The sequence below is a fragment of the Camelus dromedarius genome, chromosome 33, assembly GCF_036321535.1.
Source record: "Camelus dromedarius isolate mCamDro1 chromosome 33, mCamDro1.pat, whole genome shotgun sequence".
In the NCBI taxonomy this organism is placed as follows: domain Eukaryota; kingdom Metazoa; phylum Chordata; class Mammalia; order Artiodactyla; family Camelidae; genus Camelus; species Camelus dromedarius.
In genome coordinates, this window is record NC_087468.1 from 11,041,924 (window position 1) to 11,063,258 (window position 21,335).

The following is a 21,335-nucleotide window of genomic DNA, read 5'->3' on the forward strand; positions in this document are numbered from 1 at the left end:
TATTAGTAATTTTGTTTTCTTAATTTAAGACCCAGGAATCCTCATTTTTGACCAGTTGTGCTTTTATTTAAAAGTATGAATCATGAGCAAGTAGTCATGCAGGAAACTTATCCCCTGTCCACCCACCCACCCACGGGAAAGGCCAGCGCTGGAAAGGAACAGAATACAGCAGGAAATGAGCGAAGGTAGAAAGGGGAGCAGGCGAGCTGCAGCCTTATCTTTGAGGAGTGTTTGGGAGGAAGGGCTCAGAGTCTGTTAGCAAGAACAGAGAGGCCTGCCCTAAGGTACAGGAGATGGTCCCTGCCAGTGAAACCAAACCACCTTCTGAGACTTTCCACTGGGGTCATCTTGCAGGTGGAGCCAGAAGCTCAGGTCTCAGCTAGTAACCCTCACACCTAGAGGTGGGTGGGGGTGGAGGTGAGGCAAAACAGCAGGAAATGGAGTGTGTTGGGCCCAAAATTGTCAGGATACCTGTGACTTAGTGGGAAGAGGGAACCAGGAGTCCCAAGACTTGATTTAACACTCTGATCTTGCTAATTATCTATGTGACTTTAGGCAGGTTGCACAGAACAAATGTGAAGGGTACCTGTCTATCAGTTTAGACTCCACTTAGAGTCTAACAGGGACCCGGGGGGGGGGGTCACATACCTTCTCCCTCCCAATAAAATGAAACAGAGCCTGCCGTGACCACCCCACACTAAGTAACTGGCTTGTCCCCTACCTCCAGCATCTCCAAGGCCACAGCTTTTTTTCCTAGTGGAAAGGAGCTGGGAAATGTAGCTTTGGCCAGCTCGGGAGAAGGGGCCTTTATGTATACCAGCAAAGACCCAATTGTTACTGAATCCAAACTGGGCAGTTTTTCCCAATTATCTCCACTACTCTTCTGGTCTCCACTTTTCAGATGCCAAGTTTTAACCCAGAACAAAAGCTCCTGTCAGGACCGATTTATAAGCCAGATCTGCTGACAGGGCCCTAAAGTGTCCCACCCCTCCAGGACTGCACCGAGCTTAAAGTTACCACGGAAGCCTCTGGGCCTCCAGTCTCTTCACCTCTGCCCTTTGACCCCAGCCAGGAGGCGGCATCTGTCTCCGGGTGCCGGTGGGATGGCCTCCCTGCGGTTCCTCTGTCCACCTGCCCAGCTTGGAGGACCAGCTGGCAAGAACACCCCAGCAACGCCCAGGAGGCTGGAGCTACAAGTTACTTCTAGGAGCGGCTGTGGGCGGAGGCTGGCGGTTCTGAAGGTGGTAGCTCTCCTCCAGAGTGGCTCCCCTCAGCCCCTTTCATCTGAACGTCAGGGCTCATGTCACTTGTTATTCAGCCTTCCAGAGGCACCAGAAGGAGTCATTTCCTGAGGGTAGGTTCTGTGCAACCGAAGTGGAGGATTATCTTCCCCGGGAGCCGGGCAAGGGGCATTCAGCGGGTTGCTCTGCCTGGAGCGTGAGAAACAAGGGGCAGCCGGTCTCGGGAGACTAGAGGGTCTTCCTGGCTCGTGAGGCCCGTTCCAGTCTGATCGGAGGAGTCAGTGGGAGCTGGGGCCAAGAAACGAAGCAGAATTGGGGGCCAAAAGACAGAGCACTCTGGTCGGCCCGAAGGTGGCTGGTCCACCTTCGTTCTTGTAACCTCAGCGTTGGGAGCCCCTAAGCCTCATTCCCGAACTCAGCCGCTGGGCCCGTGCGGTTGGCCTTGGGGGACACTTCGGAAAGACCGGGTGAGTCTGACTCCCCCGTGCCAGGGCGCGGAGTCCCTCCTCCGCCCCACCTCCCGGCGCCGTGGCGCAGATCGCGACTCGGAGGCGCGGGGCGGCAGGACACGAGGAGGGGCGGGGGTCCGAGCCCCAAGGCTGGGAGCTGGGAGGCGTGCAGGTCGCGGCGGGTCGCAGCCCCCTCCTGGGCTGGCCTTCTCGTCCCGCCCCCGGCCTCCGTCGACCCCCCCACCCCGGCCTGACGTCAGGGGGGAGGGGGCGGAGAGCGGCGGCCGCAGCGGAGAAAGAGCCGGCGCCCGCCGTGGTGGCGCGGGGAGCCCGAGCCCAGAGGCGCTGAGCCGAGCCGGGCCGAGCCGAGGGGCGGTGGCAGAGGGGCAGCGGAGCAGGGCGGGCGGCGCGCGCGGGCGGCGGCGGCGCGCGGGCAGGGGCGGATCGTGGTCGGAGCCGAACGCGAGGGCGGCGCCCAGGGATTCAAGCCGCGAAGAAGGTGAGTGAGGCCGGGGTTGCGCGGGGCCGAAGCCGGGGGGGCTCTGGGGCCGCCGCTTTGTCTCTCGACTCGGGCGGGGACCGCGGCACGCGCCAGGGACAGGGTCTGGGGGCGCAGGGAGGGGCGGTGGCGGGGACAGCTGTCCGCCTGAGCGCCTTCCTGAGCCCCCCGCAGGCTGCCTCGCGGGGACTCGGGAGCGGGGCGAGCGATGCCTGCAGCCTCAGGGTCCGGAGGCGCGGACTGGTCAGAGGGAGCGGGGGTCCCTCGTGCTGTCCTGTCCTCGGCTGGGATCTTCTCCAGGTTCCCGAACTGCCTCTGGCTCCCCCACCCCCGACGGAAAGTTTGGGGCGGGCTTGGACGGAGGCCGATGTTGTGGGATCGGATTTCCCTAACGCGGCCCCCCGGCCGCCCGCCCGCTTCGCTGGGGAGGAGTGCTGTCCTGGAAAGCCAGGCTCCTGAGCCGCGCCGCCCAGACCCGGCTGGAGTGCTCGCCCTGCAGTCGCGGGGGCGCCGTCCGCGGCCCGCCGCTCCGGGTGGGGGGCGCGCTGCCAGGGCCCAGCACCCCTCCACCCCTACCCTGGGGCTGCCCATCTCCCCAACCCTGGGGGAGCTGGGAGTAGGGGCACCGTTGTGCTAGCAGAGCCTCGGAGCGCGCCGCGGGGTCCGGCCCGGGCATGGGGTAAGGGGCCGAGGGAGGGCTGGGGGTGTGTTGGGCGATGGATGGGGGGTGAACGCATCCCCGCCCCCCCGCCTTTCCCGCGCTGAGGTACTGGGCCGACAGGGGGCGTCCGCAGGCCGGGCTCCGCCACGCTCCCATCGCCGCCGCTTTGTTTGCATTCAAATCCCCGGAGCTGGGGGAGGGGAGAACCCGGGGCGGGGTGGGGGGGGGACCAGGGACCGGGTCTTGGCGGTGGCTCTTTGTTTTGGGGTGCCCAGATCCCCAGCTTCTGCGTCTCTGTGCCCGGCATCGGAAGGCTGGAGCCCTGGAAATTAATCCAGATGGCCTGCCCTGGCTGGGGTCCCGGGGGCGCAGTCCTTGAGTTGGGAAGGTTCGTCAGGCCCTGGGGGAGCGTAAGCAAGCGCCGACCCTGCTCGGGGCACCCCCCGCGGGCCAGGAGGAACGCCCCTGGCGGTCCCCACCAGGTTCTCACTTCCCCCGCCCCCGCCTGAAAGCGCCGCGGGGATATCCCTGTTGAGACCAGAGCTGGCTCTGTTGTCCCGCCGCCCCTCAGCCTAAGGGCTAGTGTCTCCTAGGAGGCTGTGCGGGGAACAGGATGAGGCCCCGGTCATTTCCACGCCCATCCCACCCACTTCCTGCCTCCCTTCTTGGGCAACAAAGGGGCCTCGGGAAGCGGCGCCCCTCCAGCTCCCGGCCCCGCTTCAGCCCTGTGATGTGGAACGGGGTTTTGGGCTCTGCCCGGCTATTGTCTGCGCTGGGGGAGGGGAGAGGCTGGGGCCAGGACCCCCGCTTGCCTGACGCACGAGTCCTCCCTGGGGGGCTTTTCCAACTGCCTGCCCCACCACATGCTCATCACCCTGATGAGGGGTTTGTGTCTCAGTTAGATCTTCGGGTTGGCTGGAGCCCCAGTAGGGCCAGGTCCTGCTTCCAGAGGTTATTTTAAGAAATCCTTCGAATCTGTCAGGCCTGAGTGGGGGAGGGGGTTCCCTTTTTATTTTCTTAAACAACTTTCTGTTGAGGAGAAGGAGTGGGGGAGGGTCCCAGGTAGGAGAGGGGTTCTCCAGTGTCCACTGTTCAGCTGACTCAGCTCTCCCTCTCCCCTCGGGGAGACCCCATGGTCCTCTGGAGGCAGTGGGGACTGAGGCCAGGTGTGAGAGGGGACTTGGTCTCTGGTCCAAGGACTGGGGCAAGGGGGGAGTCCTGGGGAGGCCTGATCAGATCTTCTTATGTCCTGTCAGTGCCTCCTGGCATAGCATGTGTGGGCCCCCTTCCGGTCTGTTTTCTCTGGCTGTGATTCTGACCCTTTCTTTTCCCCCAGCAGGGCAGCTGGCCTGGAGCTTAGAGTCGGGGCGTGTGCCATGGCCCCGCACTGGGCTGTCTGGCTGCTGGCAGTGGGGCTGTGGGGCCTGAGCATTGGGGCTGAGGTGTGGTGGAACCTGGTGCCCCGGAAGACGGTATCTTCTGGGGGTGAGTGCCTGAAGTCAGGAGAAAGACCAGGGTGGGGAGTGGGAGGGAATTGCTGTGGGAAGAGAGGTGCTACAGAATTGCCCCCTAGAATGTGCCAGCTCTACTCTGCAGTCCGGCTGAAGGCCCACCAATGTGTGTGACACAGATTTCTAAGAAATGTGACTGAATGGCTCCAGGGACCCAGAATTGGTAGTCCAGGCCAGGACCTGGGATATTCCTCCTGATGTGTAGGACCTGGCTGCCCCTGTTACCCATGGGAGAGTGACTCTTCTGTGTCACTCTCCCCATGCCTCGCTTCTGGAGTCATCACTAGCTCTGAGAGCCAAACCTGAGCCAGGATGGATGTAAAGCAAAGGGTGTCACCCCACCCCCAAAGTCTTTCTAGCTCTCTGCCTCCCGGACCCCCTATTAACCCTGATAGACTCCTTCCGCTACCCTGACACTCGTGCCATCTGGTGGCCCTGGAGGGGTGTGTGTGTGCACACATGCTCATGTGGGGGGGACAGTGGACCTGAGAGCCCTTCTGTGCACACACACCTGTGTGAGGAGGTGATGTCAGGTGTTTGTATCATCCGTGAGCTCTGGGGACCTGGATGAGCTCACCTCCCACAGGCTCCTCTCCATGCTAATGAAGCCCTCCCTTGCTGGCCCCTTTCGGGGCCACTGTTGGCTCCAAAGACTAAGGCTGGTTTAGGGGGACCCTGAGAACAGGTCGGCAGCTATTTGGGGGGCTGATGTAGGAATCCTGTGACTATGAATGTCGCAGTGCCTCGCATGATGGATGGCAACAGGGCTTCCTGGCCCCGAGGCTTCAGCGCCATCTCTGGTCCCCAGCCTCTGGTTTCCCCTGACCTCCCTGGCCTGACTTCCCAGCCCGATTCCGCCTCCTGCCATCCCTCCTTGTCCCATGGCCAGCTGTGCTTGTATCTCTGGCAGCCCGGATTTGGATCCTGCTGGAGGGAAGGCTTTCCTCAGACAGGGGATTCATGACTTCTGTATGTACTGCCTGGCTGGATCCTGATGAGGGCGGTGGGCAGCAGAGCAGAAAAGGAAGCAGCAGTGAGGAAGCTGGGAGGGGGAAGTGTCCAGCTCTGCAGCCAGAGGCGCTGCTGACCCCGAGAGTGAGAGCCTTCGGTCTGATGGCTTCCTCTGGCCGGAAGCTGTGGCTGAGATATCCTTCCTTCCTCCTCACCAGCCCAGATTTGCCTCCTCCCCAGCTGGGAAAGGCCAAGGCGGCCTGGGTGGAGCGGTCAGAACCAAAAGCCTATTCAGAAAATGCCCTGTATTGCCAGTCAGGGGGCTTGGCTGGCATCTGCTTGTGGGGTGCTGGCTCTAACGTAGGGAACAGGGGTGACCATCGCATAGAGGAAGGCTAGTTCCGGGGGTGATGCCCAGAGCCCAGGAAAGTCTGCTCATCCACAGCCCTGCTCACTCCGGCCTTGTCTCTGCAGAGCTGGCCACGGTGGTGCGGCGCTTCTCCCAGACAGGCATCCAGGACTTCCTGACACTGACCCTGACCGAGCAGACCGGGCTCCTGTATGTGGGGGCCCGGGAGGCCCTGTTTGCCTTCAGCGTGGAGGCTCTGGAGCTGCAAGGAGTGGTGAGAGGTGGGGGAGCGGGAGGCACCCAGGGGTGAGAGAGGTAGAACCTGGAGGGGCTTTACTTGGTCAGGCTGTCCCTTCAGCTCTGCTGCCCCCCACCCCATTCTTCCCCGTCTGCAAGGCCCACCCCCCTCAGCAGTGCTTACTGGTTCTGCTGCATTGGGGCAGTTGGGGGCTTCTGTGCTCTGCTGGAATAAGCTCCCAGAGAGTGGGGACCATGTGTTCTCACTCAGTGTCCCCATGTGGCTGCCACGGGCCATGCTTGGGGCATATGCTCAGTCTATGCCTGTGATGTTGCTGACATGCCCCCTCCCTGTCTGCAGATCTCCTGGGAGGCGCCAGCTGAGAAGAAGGCCGAGTGCATCCAGAAAGGGAAGAGTAACCAGGTGGGTGCTCAGGACACTGCTGGGGGGTGCGGGGTGGGCAGCATGGTGCACAATGTCTCCCCAGAGTCCCCTTTGTCCCAGTGCTGGTCTGGGTCTTTGTGTGCCCATGTCCCAGGTCCTCATACTTGAACTGATGCCTTTGTCTCCCCAGACGGAGTGTTTCAACTTCATCCGCTTCCTGCAGCCGTATAACACGTCCCACCTGTACGTCTGCGGTACCTACGCCTTCCAGCCCAAGTGCACCTACATCGTGAGTGGTGCTCGCTCTCCCCCAGCCCGCTCGCTCTCCCCCAGCCCCTCCAGGCCCTTCCCCATCTCCTTCTCATCATCTCCTCCCCGCCCCTAGGACATGCTCACCTTTACTTTGGAGCGAGGAGAGTTTGAGGATGGCAAGGGGAAGTGTCCCTATGACCCAGCTAAAGGCCACACCGGCCTCCTTGTGGGTGAGTGGCTGTCCCGCTGCAGGTTGGGGGAGGCTGTGTGCCCTGAGTGCAACTTCACCTCACTTCTGGCCTGGCTGATCTCTGTTCCCCGTAGACGGCGAGCTGTACTCAGCCACGCTCAACAACTTCCTGGGCACTGAGCCTGTCATCCTGCGGAACATGGGGCCCCACCATGCCATGAAGACGGAGTACCTGGCCTTCTGGCTCAACGGTGAGCCTGGAGGAGCTGGCATGCCGACTGGGAAGCCGTGGGTGGGAGGCACTTCGAGGGCCCCAGGGCCCTGGCTGACCCTCCTCCCCTTCCCATAGAACCTCATTTCGTAGGCTCTGCCTACATCCCGGAGAGCGTGGGCAGCTTCACAGGGGACGATGACAAGGTCTACTTCTTCTTCAGCGAGCGAGCCGTGGAGTACGACTGCTACATGGAGCAGGTGGTGGCTCGCGTGGCCCGTGTCTGCAAGGTACGGACCCCGCGGTGGGGAGCCCCGGAGCCTGTTGGCCTGGCCAGGCTGACTGGTGGCGTCCCCTTGCTATTGGCCAGGGTGACATGGGGGGCGCGCGGACGCTGCAGAGGAAGTGGACCACGTTCCTGAAGGCGAGGCTGGTGTGCTCTGCCCCCAACTGGCAGCTCTACTTCAACCAGCTGCAGGCACTGCACACCCTGCAGGACACCTCTTGGCACAACACCACCTTCTTTGGGGTTTTTCGGGCAAGATGGTGAGTTGGCCCGGAGTCCTTGGCAGGGGTTGGGGGAGCAGGTTTGCTGTGTGGGATGATTGACAGGTGCAGGCCTCTGGGGGAAGTCCAGGTAGTCAAGGAGGATGTTGGCCACCTGCCCCTTTCCAAAGCCCCACGTGGGAGGTGGGCTGTGCCCTGCCCTGGGTGGGACTTTGAACTGCCACCGCATCATGCTTGCCCATGACCTTTTTCTGCTTGGGCCTTGCTTTCCGGCTACATGCGCTGAGCTGTGGAAAAGTGGGCACCAGGCCTGATTTTGGGGCTGCTTCCCATGCCTTGACAGGGGCGATGTGGACCTGTCAGCAATCTGCGAGTACCAGTTGGAAGAGATCCAGAGGGTGTTCGAGGGGCCCTACAAGGAGTACCACGAGCAAGCCCAGAAGTGGGGCCGCTACACCGACCCAGTGCCCAGCCCGCGGCCTGGCTCGGTAAGTTGTCCGGGGCAGGGATGCACTCAGACCCTGCGCTCCAGCGCCATTCCCACCAGGCTGACAGCTCTCCCCCCAACCCCCTAGTGCATTAACAACTGGCACCGACGCCACGGCTACACCAGTTCTCTGGAGCTGCCTGACAACACCCTCAACTTCATCAAGAAGCACCCGCTGATGGAGGAGCAGGTAGAACCCCGGTGGGGCCGGCCCCTGCTTGTGAAGAAGGACACCAACTTCACCCACCTAGTGGCCGACCGGGTCACGGGGCTTGATGGAGCCACCTACACAGTGCTGTTCATTGGCACAGGTAGGCGCACGCCCATGGCATGGCTCCTGGAGGCTGGGTGGGGTCCTGGGGGCCTGGGGCAAGGAGATCCAGAAACATCTCCTTTACACCTGTCCCCCACAATCCCACAGGAGATGGCTGGCTGCTCAAGGCGGTAAGCCTGGGACCCTGGGTCCACCTGATCGAGGAGCTGCAGGTGTTTGACCAGGAGCCCGTGGAAAGCCTGGTCCTGTCCCGGAACAAGGTAGTAATCAGGCCCTACTCACCACTGTCCCCACACCTTCCCTGGTTGTGTGCTTGGCTAGTGCAGGGGTCGGGAGACGCTCCAGCTACCTCGGGTAGCTTGAGGCGAGACCAGGGAATGAGCGCGCTAACGGAATCTGCACGCCATGGGCGTCATGTATGTTATATATAGTCTGGCCCCTGTGGGGCTGTGTTCCCAGAACCGGTCCCCTGGAGGCTGTGCTATGCCTGGCTACACCCGGCCTCTTCTCTGACGGTGCCACCGCGGGTGCCACTGTTGGCCGGACCTCCAGCTGCGTTTGTTCACAATGCCTTCCTGATGTCACCTTGCCTGCCAGCCCTGGTAGCCCTCCAGCCCCCGCCTCCGATGGCCTTTGGGGCTCCCTGAAGTGCCGCCTGCATCTTCCCTCCCATGGTACCCTCTTCTGGCCTGTCTTTGCTCTTTCACGTGCTCGCCTTTTACCAACTCTGGCAGTTCAGATTGTTCCCCAGAATGTGGGGTAATGGCAGAAAGAAAGTCCATGGGTGAAGAAACACACAGGTTGGCAGTTGCCATTCCAACAGAGGAAAACGCCTTTGCTCTGCTGGTGCTATTGTGAGGCTGACGGGCCTGCGGAAACTGTTCTTCCTGCGCTATTTATACTGTCCTGGAGTTTTGTGTGTGTGTGTGTGAGTGTGATTATACTTCTTGGCCTCGCAGGTCTGCCTTTCCTTTCTAATAAGGTCACGTCTCTAAGATGCTTATGATTGCATCTGGCTTCAGTAAGCCCGCCGTGTGTTCTGGGTCCTCAGGACTTGAGCATGGCCCTCTTCCTCCTCCAGGCACCTTTTGCCCTTGCGCCCCCGGCCAGCAGACCTGGTGGTATCCGGGCCTGGCTCACCCTCCCTCCTGTGCTTCTCTGGCAGAAGCTGCTCTTCGCGGGCTCCCGCTCCCAGCTGGTGCAGCTGCCCCTGGCCGACTGCATGAAGTACCGCTCCTGTGCCGACTGTGTGCTCGCCCGGGACCCCTACTGTGCCTGGAGTGTCAACACCAGCCGCTGCGTGGCCGTGGTCGGCCACTCCGGGTGAGCAGGGCTCTGCACGGGTCGGGACCAGGTGGGGAGGGGAGGGTGCTTGGAGCTCTGACATTGATGGACTCTGCTTCCCCCACCAGGTCCCTGCTGATCCAGCACGTGACAGTCTCAGACACCTCGAACATCTGTAATTTCCGGGGCAATAAGAAAGGTGAGCTAACTTTGAGTTCCCCTGGTCGGGGGATGGTGAGGAGACCTTGGGCCAGACCCGAGCGTCTGCATCTCCCCTTGGCCCTGGGCTTTCTGCACTAATCCTCTGCTCTCCTTTCTTTGCCGCTGCAGTCAGGCTCACACCCAAAAACATCACAGTGGTGGCGGGAACAGATCTGGTGCTGCCCTGCCGCCTCTCCTCCAACCTGGCGCACGCCCGCTGGACTTTTGGGGGCCGGGACCTACCCGCAGAACAGCCAGGTTCCTTCCTCTACGATGCCCGGCTGCAGGCCCTGGTGGTGATGGCCGCCCAGCCCCGCCACGCCGGGGCCTACCACTGCTTCTCGGAGGAGCAGGGGGCGCGGCTGGCTGCCGAAGGCTACCTGGTGGCAGTGGTGGCTGGCCCATCAGTAACCCTGGAGGCCCGGGCCCCCCTGGAGAACCTGGGGCTGGTGTGGCTAGCCGTGGTGGCCCTGGGGGCCGTGTGCCTGGTGCTGCTGCTGCTGGTCCTGTCGTTGCGCCGGCGGCTGCGGGAGGAGCTGGAGAAAGGTGCCAAAGCAGCGGAGAGGACCCTGGTGTACCCTCTGGAGCTGCCCAAGGAGCCCAGCAGTCCCCCCTTCCGGCCCGGCCCCGAGACAGATGAGAAGCTCTGGGATCCTGTTGGCTACTACTACTCGGACGGTTCCCTCAAGATCGTGCCTGGACACGCCCGGTGCCAGCCCGGCGGGGGCCCCCCTTCTCCGCCCCCTGGCATCCCTGGCCAGCCCCTGCCTTCTCCAACGAGGCTGCACCTGGGGGGTGGGCGGAACTCCAACGCCAACGGTTACGTGCGCTTACAGCTTGGAGGGGAGGACCGGGGCGGGCTCGGCCACCCCCTGCCCGAGCTCGCGGACGAACTGAGGCGCAAACTGCAGCAGCGCCAGCCGCTGCCGGACTCCAACCCGGAGGAGTCCTCGGTATGAGCGGCGGCGGGGGCAGCGGCTCCCACTTTTGCACAGGCACCAGCTACCTCAGGGACATGGCGCGGGCACCGACTCTGCCCGGGACGGACCCTGCCCGGCCTCGCCCGGCCATGAGGACCTGCTCTATCAGCACGGGCACTGCCACTCGATGTGGTCACCAGGGCACCAGCCTCCCAGAAGGCCCCTTCCTCTGCTGTGAGGGGCTGTGGATCACGGACACGTGGGACCCCAGCAGCCAAAATGTTTCCAGGCAGAAGCTGGAGATGTGGGTGTGTTTGTGTACATACGTGTGTGTGTGTGTGTGTGTGTGTGCGCGCGTGTGCGCCTGCGCCTGTGTGCGTGTGTGCCTGTGTGTGACAAAGTCTTCCTGTTTCTGTCGAGTCTTCCCTTGGCCTGGGGTCCTCCTGGTGGGTCATTGGAGCTATGAAGGGGAAGGGGTTGTATCACTTTGCCTCTCCTACCCCCACCTGTTCGCAGTGTGGGGTGGCCATGTACATATGGGGGTGGGCTGGGCAGGGTGCTGTGCCCCTTTGGGGGAGTACAGGGCTCTGGGGCGGGCCTAGTCCCGCTCTCAGGGCTGTGAATGTTTTCAGGGTTGGGGGGAGGGAGATGGAGCCTCCTGTGTGTTTGGAGGAAGGGTGGGAGGGGCCTCCCACTTGGCCCTGGGGTTCAGTGGTATTTTATACTTGTCCTCCCTGGCAGGGCTGGGAAAGGTTGTGTGGGGGGAGGTGGAGGGAAAGGAGAGCGGTGGGGGTGCTGTGGATGTTGCATATCCTCTCCCAGCCCTAGGAGGAGGGCTCCAAACTGTGTAATTTATTGTGTCCCCGCGTATTTATTTGTTGTAAATATTTGAGTATTTTTATATTGACAAATAAAATGGAGAAAATGAAACTGTTTCTGTCATGGAGATAAGACATTTGGGCTAAAACCTGGGTGCCAAGAGGGAGGCTCCCTGTGGGTTGAGTGAGGCTGGACTGCCCCCACTCCCAGTTCGGGGGCAGCTGCCCCTTCAGTGGTCCCCACCTGCCAGTGCCCCTCTCTGGAGGGGTGATGGCCCAAACTCCAGTGTTTTCCCACAGTGGTGGCTTGGGCTGGGAACCAGACCAGGGCCACAGCCTCTTGGGAGCCAGCCTTGGCTTCTGGCCAAAGGGAGAAGTCAGGGCATTGGGAGTAGAAGCAGGAGAGGAGGAGGGAGGGGCCTGGCTTCCCAGAACCCTGGGAAGGGGAAGTGGGAGTGGGGAGGGGGAGGAGGGGAACTTCCTAGAAGCAGCTTAAGATGTGTGGATCTAGTTGTGTGAGGATGAGGCTCCCAATCAGCTCCCTGGTTGCAAGATTACTTTCAGCCTTCTACCCTCCAGGAATGCTACTTGAATGTTTCAGCTGCATGGGATGTGGAACTTCACTGCCACCCAGTGCACACCAAGCCCCTGTCCTATGGAAGAAGCTGCACAGGGCCCAGATATTTGTAAGAAAAACAGGATCCAGCCTGGGTTCTATAATTCATGCCCACCCATAGAGGCAGTCGAAGTGATGTCCTCCGTACCCTTGACGGTTCTGGGGGTCCTGCTGTGGCTGGAACAGGCTGCTGCCCGCGTCCTGCTTTAGAAGAGGGCTGGCATCTGCTGACTTGAGCATGCTACTCTTCCTGCACGGTCAGTATCCATCAGCCCCACAGCCGGTAGAATGTTTTAATGGAAGAAGGCTGATTCAGTAAACCAGGTGCTCATCATGGGGTTGGCGGGGAGGAGGGGAGGCGGGAGGGGAGGTGGAGCTGGGCGGGGTGGGGGGAGGTGGAGGAGTGGCTAGGGGGTGTTCCAGGCTCTATCCCTGCCCTCTGGGCCTACGTGCAGGTACGCCCAGCAGCAAAATAAGTTGTGACCACCTGCCTCCCACGGGGTTTCAAGAAATAGGCTGGAGGGGCGCGAGGAGGGAGGATGTCGCGCGGCCTTTCAAGTGGTCACCGCTGCCGTCTTCCTGAGGCCGGGGTGGTGCGGATAACAGTCGGGGAAGGACCTTGGGGCGCCCCTGGCAACCCCCTGCCCTGCGGAGCTCGGTGGGACGAGGAGAACCTGGAGGGCGCCGCATTACTGCTCTTGGCCGGCCTGGCCACCCTCCCCAGAAGTCGGGTCCGGGTCCCAGCTGGCCGCGCCTCGGCCTTCCCTTAGCCTGGGACGCCCTCGCGTGGCCACTTCGGTCGAGCGCGGCCCAGCGCCCCAGGTCCCGCCCCACCGCCGCGATTGGCTCTTGGGCTCAGGCCCCGACGATTGATTGGCCGGCTCGGCGGGTCAAACGGACGCCGAGTGGTCAGACCGGACGGGTGGGCAGCGCTGCGTCCGCCCCGCCCTCCGAGGCCGAGTCCGCACCGGTGCCCGTGCCCGCGCCCGCCGGCCTGTGGGCGGGCGCCGAGACCGGCATGGCGGTGCCGCAGTCCTGCGCCGATGGCCCCTGCTGCGCCCGCCCCAGCGCGGTGGCTGGCGTGCAGCAGACGCTGGACGAGATGGACTTCGAGAGGGGTGAGATGGGCGCGCGGCGCTGCCGGCCTGGGGACTTCCGGCGTCCTCAGGCCCGCGGGGCAAAGGACGTGGCCACGTACCGGGGCCCCGAGGTGGAGACGGCCGGGGGGCCTGGTGGGAGCGCGGGCGGGCGATGGACTCACCGCTCCCGCGTAGTGAGAGCTCGCCAGGCTCCTGGCACGAGTATAAGAAACACCCGCTCGCCTACTGGTCGGGAAACAAGCGTTGGTTTCGATAACTCCTCAGTGGTGCGGTTGGGCCCCGCTCCTCACCGGGTGCGACCCAGGGAGACCGAGGCCTGCTCCAGATCTGAGAGGAGCCGGGCAGCAGACTCTGCAGCTGGGGTATTGCGCTCCTTGCCCTACACCTTGGGGAGAGCCACGCCCACAGGGCCAGGGACCTTGGTCAGGCCAAGATTAGGAGGGTTGGGAGAAAACTGGTTTTGGAGAATGGACAACGGATATTCAGGACTCCTGAGTTCGTCCCCTAGCCAGTCTGCGGTGGGCTCCTCCTTACCTCCTCCAAAACGAGGAACCGCTGACATCTTTTGAAATAAACTTCAAAGAGGTGACTCAGGGAAGCCGACCCCAAGGGGGAATCCCTGCACCAGCCTCACGGCACACCCACCTGGGTGGCCGCGGAGCCTCCCCAGAATGGGTACCTCTGAGCATCTGAAGGCTCCTGGGGCCCAGGCCAGCTTTGACTGAGTCCCAGGAATTCTGGCTTCTTTGCAAGCCTATGAACAGGGCTTAAAGCCACGTTTTGCTGGGAAGGGCAGGCTTGGGTTCTGCAGGCAGCCTTTGTTCAAGCCCTGCCAGCTTGAGTCCTCAACAGCTCCTGGGCCTGCTCCCTGCCCTGGGCTGCCCCAGGCTCAGTCCTCCTAAGGACCCTTCAGGGGTCCCTCCCATCCGCACAATCCTTACCCCACGCGGGTGACTCCTCTGCTTCTGACCTAACGCCCTACTCAGTCCCTGCATCCTTCAAGTCCTCCTGGACAGCTCTGTGATCTTCCTCCCAGTCTGACTCAGGAAAAAGCAGTCCTGTCACAGCATATTCCAGCTCTGCCATCCAAGGTCTTGGTCAGCTGGCCCTACTTCATCCATGTGGTTTTTCTCCTGCGAATCAAGCCACTCCATTTGATTCCAAGCACTGGGTGTCTTCCCCAGAAGCCCTCCATTCTCAGGCCTGTGTCTTTGCTCCTGCTGGTCCTCCTTCTGGGGCCTGTCTCTCCTGGACTTGGATTCCTGTCTCTCCTGTCCTTGGTGGTCATTACAGCCTGTTTGCTTAACCCACGGCTTGCCCACACATTGCTTCACACACCTGAGCAGTCTCCTTTGAAGTTCAGGGCCTATTTCAGTTGCCTGCTCCACAGCTTCCACCATTCACTCCTCCTTGGAAATTAATGTGGTTTCTCATCTAAGAACTCATGGTTGTCTTCATTTCAGGATAAGTCTCAAATGTTAGCTCTTCAAACACTGCTTCTCTCCCATTCTATCTAGTCTCTATTATATTTTTAAGCCCATATTAGACATATCTTTGTACATTCTGTTGTCCGTATTTCTTTACCGTTCTTTAATAATTTTTTTTTTTGCCATTCTGCTTCTGGGTGATTTCCAAATCACTAATTCTCTATTCAGCTGGGTCTGCAGTACTGTTGAGTCGTTTGTTGTTGTTTTATTTTGATGGTTCGTCTTTATAATTTGACTTTTATTTCAGATCTACCTGCTGTTTTTCCCCTAATGTAGTTTTGATTTGTGGATTCTATTCCTTTATCTCTGTGAACATCTCTGTAAATATCAGTTAAAAATCATTTTAAAGTCTTTTAGATTTTGCTATAATGGCTAAGTTTTCAAGGCTGCAGTTTTCCCATTTGTTGTATTTGCTGATTGTCTTGTCTGACAACAGATTGCTTCTTGTTTTGCAACTTTTAATCTTGGAGCTCGCTGAGGTGGGGGTGTGGGGAGTCCCTCTTTTGTAAGAGATCCTCACACATACCTTTGCTGGCTGGTGGAGACATCTTTATAAACCATTTTTAAAAAGTCGCCTCTGCCTGGTCGTTATAGGATTCACTTATCTGGATTAGTTTTAGTGACAGATCCAGATTATGACAGATTCTTAGGTCGGGGGGTTTGTTCTTTCAGGGTAATGTAGGCAGATATAGGTCCCAAGTTGCAATGGACAGGGGAGCTGATTTTTTAGGTTTCTTCTGCCTTTGCTGTCTTGTCACACCTATTCAAATGGTGTCCTTTCGGGGCTAGGGTAAAGCTCAGCAGTAGAGCGCATGTTTAGCCTGCACAAGGTCCTGGTTCAATCCCCAGCACCTCCATTAAAAAATAAACCTAATTACCCCCCCCAAAATGATGTCTTTTCTCATTTCCTTTTGGTTTCTGTTCACATGTCATTTTCAGAGGCTCTGCTCATCCCCGTTCTCTTTATTTCTCTCCATAACACTGAGCATCACCTGACTTATATATGTGTATATATATATATATATATATATTTTCTTGTCTGTCTCCTTTAATTAGAATGTAAGTTCTGTAAGACTAAAATTTGGCTGGGGAGGGGCAGTGTGGATCTTTTATTCTCAGTTGACCCCTAGCGCCCAGAACGGTGCCAGATGCATAGTAAGTATCGGTAAACATTTGCTAAATGTGTGAAGTGCCCGGAACCTTGCTTCCTGCTGGTATTCGAGGAAGGAGAGTGGAGGCTTTCCAGCCCCAGCTCACCCATGGTGTGGCACTCCCTGCCCCAGCCTCACTCTGGTTCCCCAGCACGCATGTGGCTGGCCGCCTTCGCTGCAGACCCTGCTCAGGCACTCCAGCCACCCCCCCTGAGATATGTGTTTTGAGGACTCTTGGGATCACAGCTGCCCACCACTTTGCCCATGGTTATCACTTTGCTCTGGCACCTGGCAGTGTCCTTTTCTTGCTTTTGAATGTGATGGTATATTCAAACATCTTAAACATTACTTTCTCCAACACTGGCGAGTTTGAAGTGGAAAGGGTTGCTGTGTCTGCCCTGTCTCCTGTCCCGGTGAGACAAGCCCCTTGTCTGTCTTGTTCACAGCGATGCCACCAGCACCCAGGACGATCCTTGGCACAGAGGAGGCAGTCGGTTAATACTTGTTGAACAGCGAATTCCCACGTTATAGATGAGAAAGCAGAGGTCAAGGGAGAAAGGGATCACTGAAAGCCCCCAGTCCCTGGGCATCATTCAGCATGTGGGTCATCTTTCCGCAGGAATCTGGTCGGCAGCCCTGAACGGAGACCTGGGCCGAGTGAAGTACTTAATCCAGAAAGCGGCGGACCCCAGTCAGCCTGACTCGGCTGGCTACACGGCTCTGGTGAGCTGGGGGGAGGCCGGTGGGGAGGAGAGAAGCCTCAGCCAGGAGCGGGGTATCCTACTCTCTGAAGGGGCTGAGGTTTGCCTTTTCTCCTTCCCTTTCTTCTCTCCCAGCAGGGGTTCTGTGAAAGAATCACGTGAACCTGCGTTTTTTAAATTAGTTTAAGTGCTTTGCATCAATTATTTAACAACATAACCATGCTGTGAGGTAGGAATGGTTATTATCCCCATTTTCCAGTTGAGGAAACAGGCTGGAAGTGAAGATGCTTGCCCGCTCACCCAGCTTCCGGAGGGGGCACCTGAGATGAGCCCAGCCCCTCCTCCAGTGCCCTGACCGCCCGGGTTCTGCTCCCTGACCCCATCTCTGTCCCCTGCAGCACTACGCCAGCCGCAACGGGCACTATGCTGTGTGCCAGTTCCTGCTGGAAAGCGGGGCCAAGTGCAATGCCCAGACCCACGGGGGTGCCACTGCCCTGCACCGGGCCAGCTACTGTGGGCACACTGACATCGCCCGGCTGCTGCTGTCGCACGGGTCCAACCCCAGGCTGGTGGACGATGACGGCATGACCAGCCTGCATAAGGTAAGCCCCCTCAAAAGTTTCGCAGGTTGCAAACACTTGTTCTCTGTCATTAGCAAAGTTATAACGTGTTCACTGCAGAAAACACGGGCAAAATGGGAAGAAAAGCACAAGGTAGAAAATTGAAATCATTTGTAATCTCAGTGCTCGCCTGTCATCACTTTAGGGTTAACGTGTAATTTTCCAGCATGTTTCCCTTGCACGTAAATTAGAACTAAACGTATGGTGTGATTTTCTTTTTCTTCCCCTCAGTGACGTGTCCTGAATTTTTTCCATGTAGTTGGTTTTCTGGAACTTGCACCTGCTCTTACTTTTCCCTCTAGTCCACTTTCCACGCTGTGGCCAGAGCAATCATTTAATTAAACATGTTCTGACTAGAAACACCTGCATGCGGTGAACAGTTTGAGGAGCACACCGTGTCCACCCTGGACGCGAGGTTCCCTCCCACCCCGTCCCTGCTTGGTCTTCCCGGTCCCCTCCCTTTGGATGTCCGCTTTCACCGGTGCCGTCCCATCTTTGAAAAGTAGTTTATGCATGTTTGTGGTGTATGTGTGTACATCTGTTCCTCTCCCGCCCCTCCCTGATTTTCTCCCAGAGTGATGGTTTAAGCAGCAGTTTTGACCGTGCCATGCCTTAGAATCCCTCAGAGGCTGGCTTTTACCAAGTCTGTAAGCCGGTTTATAGGCCTTCTCGGGTTAGCCCCTGCCTGCCTGCCTGTCCTGGGCTCCCGTCCCCTCGCCCTTTACTCAGGCCCTGTTAGTCATCTTCAGTGTCTCGAACCTACTTCTGTGTCCCGCCCGGGCTATAGACAACCATCTCCTCCCGTCTGGACGTCTCTCCTGCCCCCTTTCCCCTGTGGCTTTTGCCTGTCCTTCCTTCTGGATCTCAGCTTCTACATCTCACCCACCTGGATCCCCAGAAGCACCTTGTACTTGACTTTTCCCAACTCTTCCCGCCTTGAAATTCCCTGTGCAGGTGGCTGAGAGGGGGGTCCTGTTTACTGGTGGAGCCCCAGTGCTGAGCTCAGGTGCTTAGTGCATATGTGCTGAGTGAGCAGCTGGGTGTTGTTTTGTTTTAAGACCCTCGCCGGTTGGAGAGGCAGATTGCTTGTTTCTTGGTGGTCTAAGCTTGTGTTGCTTGAGTGTCTTACTGCGATAGCTCACCTGGTGGGGGCTCGCAGGCAGGACTTTGCCGTGGACGGACCCTGCTGGTGTTACCCATGGCTGGCAGCCTTCTCAGGAAATTCAGGGGCCCCTGTGTATGAAGGCTGTGGGTGGCCCCTCCCTTTCAGCCTGCCTGCCTGCCTTCCTCCATTCCGCCCTTCCTTCCTACTGCAAACACTGGCACTTTTTTTTTTTCAAATAGACTTTATTTTTTTAGAGCAGTTTCAGGTTCATAGCACAAATGAGCAGAAAACAGTTCGCACATAGCTCTTCCCACCCACACACATATGCTCCCCTACCCTCAACATTCCTCATCGGTGTGGTGTGTTTGGTACAGTCGGTGAATCAACATGGACACGTTATTATCAACCAAAGTCCATCGTTTACATTAGGGTTCACTCTTGATGTTGTACATTCTATGGGTTTTGACAAATACATAATGACATGTAGCCACCACTATATAATTTCATTGCCCTAAAAATCCCTTGTGCTCCATCTATTCATTCCTCCTTCCCCCTCCCCAAACCCCTGGAAACCACGATCTTTTTATTGTTTCTGTAGCTGTGACTGGCACTTTTTTTGCCAAAAGTTATTTGGAATTCACCTCATAGCTGCTCGCAATATACCATTGCCTGAATTGAGGCAGTAAAATTAAGAGCCCTACATCTGTTCTCATCATGATGATCTGCTGAATATTTAGATTCAAATTTGAGACAGTATTTGCTACTAAGGTTAATTTTGAGACCTTTCAGAAGCTCCTGTAGCCCACCAATTTGTTTGTTGGGAGGAGTAGGGAATATAGTGACACAGTTATCAAGAGTTGGGATTTTAAGGTCAGACAGACCTGGCTTGGAATCCCCCAGGCTGCCACACCAGCCCTGTGACCTTGGGCAAGTTACTCAACTTTTATAAGCCTCAGTTTCTTCATCTGTAAAATGGGAGTGATGATAGTCCCTACCTCCAGTCGTTCTTCTGAAAGTTAAATAAGATAATCTACGTAAATCACTAAGCCTGTTCTTTTTTGGAGGTCGTAGGTTAGCAATTGACATCCTGATTGGGATCCTTTATCTCAGAGGGGAAGAAGTGAAAGCTGGGAACCTGGGCCTCTTTTTCTCTGCTCATCGGGAAGTTCCTGGAGGGCAGGGCCATTCTGATGTGTCTTGTGCCCACGGGGCCCAGCACCTGTAGACAATCTGAATGTAAAGATGCTTAAGATCCAAGGTTCTGTACTTGTGTTTAATGCGCAGGTCTGGGCAGAGAAGCCTGGCCCCTTGAGCAAAGGACAAGCCAACTGCCAGAGCAGCACTGGGGTGCCCCCTACTCCACACGCATGGCATTGGGATTTGGCAGGAATTGGGGGAAATCTGCTTAGCCAGCCAGCGCCTCCATTTCCATGAGACCTTTTTTAGGACCAAAAGAGCTCCAGGAATGGAGCAAGAAAGAACAGGACCCAGCGGGGTGTGGCTTTTGATCCGGGCCCCTCTCTCCACAGGCTGCTGAGAAGGGTCACACGGACATTTGCTCCCTCCTGTTGCAACACAGCCCAGCCCTGAAGGCCGTCCGGGATCGGAAGGCACGACTAGCCTGTGACCTGCTGCCCTGCAACAGTGACCTGAGGGACCTGCTGGCCAGCTGAACTGCCACCTGCAGTCTCAGGCTGCAGGCGAGGGGACACAGACCAGCTCTCCCAGCCCTCGCCCTGGTCAGCATCTGTGTGCAGGGCGGGGAGCCGAGGCCGGAAGACCCAGGAGGAGCCCCCGTTCTGGCCCCTGAGGGAGTGAGGGAGGAGGTTTGGTGGGGCAGCAAGTGCTTCAGCCTGGCCAGATGCTCGTAGTCTAAATGAGCTCATGTGGAGGCATCTGTCCGTTTGGAAAAAATAAAATTATATCCTTACCTTATCCCACACACAAGGATAAATTTCAAGTAGTTTAAAGACCTGAATATAAAAACAGAAAACCATGTAAGCATTAGAAGAAACTGGAATATGTGACAAATGAAAAGCTCTGTCTAGCCGAGTGACCTTGGTCCAAGTCACTTTCCCTCTCTGTCCCGTGTCCTCATCTGAGAGGAGGGGCTGCCACGAGACCGTGCAGGGGTGAGATGAGTGAGGCTGTGGAGAGCGCTGGAGACAGTGCCGGGCACTTTGCAGACAGTGTATAAGAGCACCCACTTCCCCCAAACCTCATCAGTGCTCGCGTTTCTCCATAATTTCATTAATTTTAACAATCTGATAGCTATTGCTTTGTTCTGTTTTGCATTGCTACTTGCTAGTGAGGCTGAACACCTGTCTTCTGTGAACTTCTTGGCCCATTTAAAACTTTTTTCTTTTTTGATTTGTAGGAGTTGTTTATATATTCTGGATGTTGATCCTTTGTTTATATATATATAAAAATACATAATTTTTTTCTTTCTTCTTTCATATTGTCCCTTGTGTTAACTTTGTTGTTATCTGTTCATGGAAGTTGGTACAGCCACTGTGGATGGCAGTTTGGCAATATCTATTAAATTTTAAGTGAGCAGGGCCAATAATTTGATTTCTCCGTAGCTACTTAAAGAAGCATTCATCCGTGTTTACAAAGATGCTTATTTACAGAGACATTTACAGAGACGTGCATTGGAGCAGGAGATGTAATGTAAAAAAAAAAAATGCAGATAACCAAAGTGCTCCCAGGACGGGGATGGTGAGGTTCTGGAACGTGAGTGCAAGGCCCTGGAGTTCAGCATGTACAGATGTGGAAAGTGCTGAATCACAATCCCAGTGACGTGTGTCTGGAAACACGGAGGTCCATGCGCACAGCACATGCGGGGAACATCGGGGGGACACCTGTAAACCGGTGCCCGTGGCTCCCCTGGAGTTCTGGTGAGAGCAGTTAGCCAAGGGCTCTCGGGCTTGATTCGCTGTGTTTGGATTTTTAACAAGAAATGATTTTTATCCTTTGACAAGTAACACCAGTAATAAGTGAATGCCAGTCAGTTTCACTTGGATACCAATAGTTTTCTGCTGAGGGTGTCAGATGCAGCCTGTTGGTGCACAGCGCCCCGTGCCGAAGGTTGAAGGCGGAGTCTCGGTGGTGGTGACGGTGGCATCTGA

At 57.6% G+C, this 21,335-nt stretch overlaps 2 protein-coding genes across 6 annotated transcripts; both read left to right on the top strand.

Moving 5' to 3' along the window:
* Positions 1-972: 972 nt before the first annotated feature.
* SEMA4C (semaphorin 4C) lies at positions 973-11,539 on the top strand. 4 transcript variants are annotated; one of them, XM_031441160.2, is made up of 15 exons: positions 973-1,354; positions 4,190-4,335; positions 5,787-5,935; positions 6,260-6,322; positions 6,474-6,572; positions 6,669-6,765; positions 6,860-6,976; positions 7,075-7,226; positions 7,307-7,482; positions 7,787-7,931; positions 8,019-8,241; positions 8,352-8,464; positions 9,370-9,527; positions 9,617-9,687; positions 9,819-11,539. In XM_031441160.2, exons 2-15 carry the CDS (start codon positions 4,227-4,229, stop codon positions 10,646-10,648), a joined length of 2,502 nt encoding a protein of 833 aa, XP_031297020.1. In that variant the 5' UTR covers positions 973-1,354; positions 4,190-4,226; the 3' UTR covers positions 10,649-11,539. The 4 variants fall into 4 exon arrangements, with proteins under 4 accessions (XP_031297020.1, XP_031297021.1, XP_031297018.1 ...); XM_031441161.2 differs by lacking the exon at positions 973-1,354 and adding an exon at positions 1,365-1,708; XM_031441158.2 differs by lacking the exon at positions 973-1,354 and adding an exon at positions 1,994-2,189 and having other exon boundaries at positions 4,187-4,335.
* Positions 11,540-11,945: 406 nt separating this feature from the next.
* Positions 11,946-20,663, top strand: ANKRD39 (ankyrin repeat domain 39). 2 transcript variants are annotated; one of them, XM_031441168.2, is made up of 4 exons: positions 11,946-12,300; positions 16,401-16,504; positions 16,881-17,084; positions 19,737-20,663. In XM_031441168.2, the coding sequence occupies exons 1-4, from the start codon at positions 12,282-12,284 to the stop codon at positions 19,878-19,880; spliced, it is 471 nt and encodes a 156-aa protein (XP_031297028.2). In that variant the 5' UTR covers positions 11,946-12,281; the 3' UTR covers positions 19,881-20,663. The 2 variants fall into 2 exon arrangements, with proteins under 2 accessions (XP_031297028.2, XP_031297030.1); XM_031441170.2 differs by lacking the exon at positions 11,946-12,300 and adding an exon at positions 13,007-13,161.
* Positions 20,664-21,335: the final 672 nt, after the last annotated feature.

Excerpts from the sequence above, each read along its gene's own strand:
- SEMA4C (XM_031441160.2), top strand. The coding sequence starts at position 4,227 with ATGGCCCCGCACTGGGCTGTCTGGCTGCTGGCAGTGGGGCTGTGGGGC. Across the intron at positions 6,766-6,859 it reads CCACACCGGCCTCCTTGTGG|ACGGCGAGCTGTACTCAGCC; the intron begins GTGAGTGGCTGT and ends TGTTCCCCGTAG. Across the intron at positions 7,227-7,306 it reads GCGTGGCCCGTGTCTGCAAG|GGTGACATGGGGGGCGCGCG; the intron begins GTACGGACCCCG and ends GCTATTGGCCAG.
- ANKRD39 (XM_031441170.2), top strand. The coding sequence starts at position 13,062 with ATGGCGGTGCCGCAGTCCTGCGCCGATGGCCCCTGCTGCGCCCGCCCC. Across the intron at positions 16,505-16,880 it reads CGGCTGGCTACACGGCTCTG|CACTACGCCAGCCGCAACGG; the intron begins GTGAGCTGGGGG and ends TGTCCCCTGCAG. Across the intron at positions 17,085-19,736 it reads GCATGACCAGCCTGCATAAG|GCTGCTGAGAAGGGTCACAC; the intron begins GTAAGCCCCCTC and ends CTCTCTCCACAG.